Raw genomic sequence first — 2,777 nt, 5'->3', positions numbered from 1 at the left:
ATGAGGCAGTTTCAACTCGTGCCGGGGAGTCTTGAATACGATGCGGTTTCAATTCATATTAAGGAAACTTGAAGAATATTTCCTCCATCACATACTGTGGTATAATGTGTTGAGGCACATTCTTCTATAGCATATGGGTTGATTTGAGGAATTTTCATTTTCATTCCTTGGTTAATTGGAGTAATATGGAACCACTTCGACACGTAATCCTCCAATGTGACTGTAGCTCGTGCTTTCATATGGTGGCTGTAAGTCTTCCCATCAATAGGACCCTTTAATATTTTCTTCTTGACCCACATTTTCATAACTTGCTTAGATGGTCGTGTCGCATCATCAACGTGGTGTTGTTTAGCATGCTTAATACCATGCCGAGTATCATACTTGGGTTTGGAATCATAAGACTTGATGTTAAGAGGGAATAAACACTTGTGTCGTTTTCTATTTCCCTTTACATTGTTCCTCTCAATGAGTAGCGAAGTAGATTTATCGCATGAGATGGAAACTTGATTAGCGCTTGTTGTGGCATCTGCAAGTTCAATTCTCTTATCTCGAGCTAACTCCATTACTTTATCCTTAAAGACAAAGTAATTTTTAATTGGATGTCTGACAAGTCTGTGATACTTGCAGTAACTCGGATCATCCATCATTGATGCCTCGTGTGGTCGCCTCATTTCTGGCAAATCAACGAGATCGTGTTTTAATAGCTCATCAAACATATGTGGGACATCAGAATCCAAGAATGGATACTGCTTGTTTTGTCTTTCCCTGAAAGAAAGCCTTCTACTACCCCGTAATGATCTAGAAGCATCCTTAGACTCACCAGTAGCTTCAGTGAATATCCTAGCTGGTTGAATATTCACATGCATAGTGTCCATGCTTTCATATTTCTTAAAGGCCTTGCCGCCATTTTCAACATCGTCATGACTCTTGCCCCTATTGTAGAAGCTTTGAATGTGTATGTTTTGCCCACCATTAGCTGTTATGCTTAACTCCATATTGTGGGCGCGACTAGATAATTCCTCAAAAGTCTTAGGCTTGAGCCCTTGGAGGATGTAGGAGAGCTCGAAGTGCATGCCTTGGTGCACATTTCAATCGCGAAGCTCTGTGATATCTTTTCCTTGTAATTCAAGCATAACTCCCTCCATCTTTCAATGTAAGCGGTCAAGCTTTCACTATTCCTTTGGCGAGTGGTGGTGAGTTCTAAGAAGCTGACGGTTCTTCTTGTGTTGTAGAAGCAGGTCAAGAACTCGCGCTCCATGTCATGCCAGCTATCAATGCAGCCAGGCTCCAAGTCAGTGTACCAATTGAAGGCAGTACCCTTCAAAGAGCGGACGAATTGCTTGACAAGAAGATCTCCATACGTCCCAGCGTCGTTGCATGTTTCAACAAAGTGGGCGATGTGTTGTCTTGGATTGCCTTTCCCATCGAACTGTTGAAATGTTGGAGGTTGATATCCAATGGGCATCTTCAAATCCTCTATCCTTTGGGTGTAAGGCTTGGTGTAAGTGTATGAAGATTTTCCCCCCTCGAGCTTTCCTTTGATAGCTCTCATGATGAACTCGTTAAGCCGATCTACAGGTATCATGCCCTCTATGACTGGAATGCTCCTGTCCGAACTTGGTATGTGCGAAGTTGATTCCTCGTGCACTGTAGTTCGCCCAATGCCCCAATGCAAGTTGGTGAGTGCGAGGCATCTTCTCCTTGAACCTCATGTTGTTTCCCAGGAGCCCGGCTAGTTTCGCCATTCCTTGTGCTCTCGACCTTTTCAGCTAAGTCGTTGATTCTCCTTTCTTGGTTTTGAAGGAGGGTGGTGATCCCTTCCAGCGCCTTAGTGATGCTTGCAAGCTAGTCCTCTATAGTTGTCGCGCTTGTTGTCATAGCCGGTATGCCTGTATAGATGCGTGACCATTCTGGCGCGGCCTTCCACATGTTGGACGTCTGCGATGCCGGTGACGAGCCTCTCGTGTTATCGTTTCCTTTTGGAGATGTTGGACTCTTACTATCATTAACTCCTTTCAAAGATGTTGGATTCCCGCTATCGACTGCTTCTTTCGGAGATGTTGGATTCTTACTACTAGCTGCTCCTTTTGGGGTAGCCGACTTCTCGCTATTAGCTGCTCCTTTTGGGGTAGCTGACTTCTCGCTATTCGCCGCTTCTTTCGGAGATGTCGGTATCCTGCTGCCAGCTGCTCCTTTCGAAGAAGTCAACCTCCCGCTATCAACTGCTCCTTCTGAAGAAGTCGGCGTCCCGCTGCCAGCTGCTCCTTTCGAAGAAGTCAGCCTCCCGCTATTGGTTGTTCCTTTCAAAGATGGTGGACCTGCAACATAGATAGACTTCATTGGGACAGTAGGGGGCGTTTTGAGTCTTTGAATCATGCGTCGAACAATTGACTCAGGCTCTGGCGGTCGCATTCCTAAGCTCCTTGCACGGCTCCTGGTTAATGGTGCTTCGGTCTCTCGGCTCGCTTTAGAATCAGCTGTTGATGAAGACTTGGAACTAGCGGCTTGGGCATAAGACTTCTTGAACATTGAGCTTCTTGACTTCATGCCGATTGCTAGTAGAGTTGCTTGCTGATGTAGATCGATAGTGAAGAGATGAGAGGCAGAGCGGTCCACTGGGCGTGCCAAAATCTGTAAACACAAAAAAAAAAAAAGAAGTAAACTTTGTATCTATTCACAAAATTTCGTGTACAGCGTGTGTATAATTCAATGTGCAGGTACAAAATCTCTGTGTAGTCCTCTGATTCTTCACTAACGTTGTCTACTGAAGTGCCTCC

At 45.0% G+C, this 2,777-nt stretch overlaps 1 protein-coding gene across 1 annotated transcript; it reads right to left on the bottom strand.

Moving 5' to 3' along the window:
• Positions 1–1,845: 1,845 nt before the first annotated feature.
• LOC109153834 (histone H1-like) lies at positions 1,846–2,547 on the bottom strand. Its single transcript, XM_019301706.1, has one exon. It carries the CDS (start codon positions 2,545–2,547, stop codon positions 1,846–1,848), a length of 702 nt encoding a protein of 233 aa, XP_019157251.1.
• Positions 2,548–2,777: the final 230 nt, after the last annotated feature.

The sequence above is a fragment of the Ipomoea nil genome, unplaced genomic scaffold (genome assembly GCF_001879475.1).
Source record: "Ipomoea nil cultivar Tokyo-kokei standard unplaced genomic scaffold, Asagao_1.1 scaffold2545, whole genome shotgun sequence".
In the NCBI taxonomy this organism is placed as follows: Eukaryota; Viridiplantae; Streptophyta; class Magnoliopsida; order Solanales; family Convolvulaceae; genus Ipomoea; species Ipomoea nil.
Note: the sequence above shows the minus strand (reverse complement) of the source record. Positions and strands in the feature narration are given on the sequence as shown.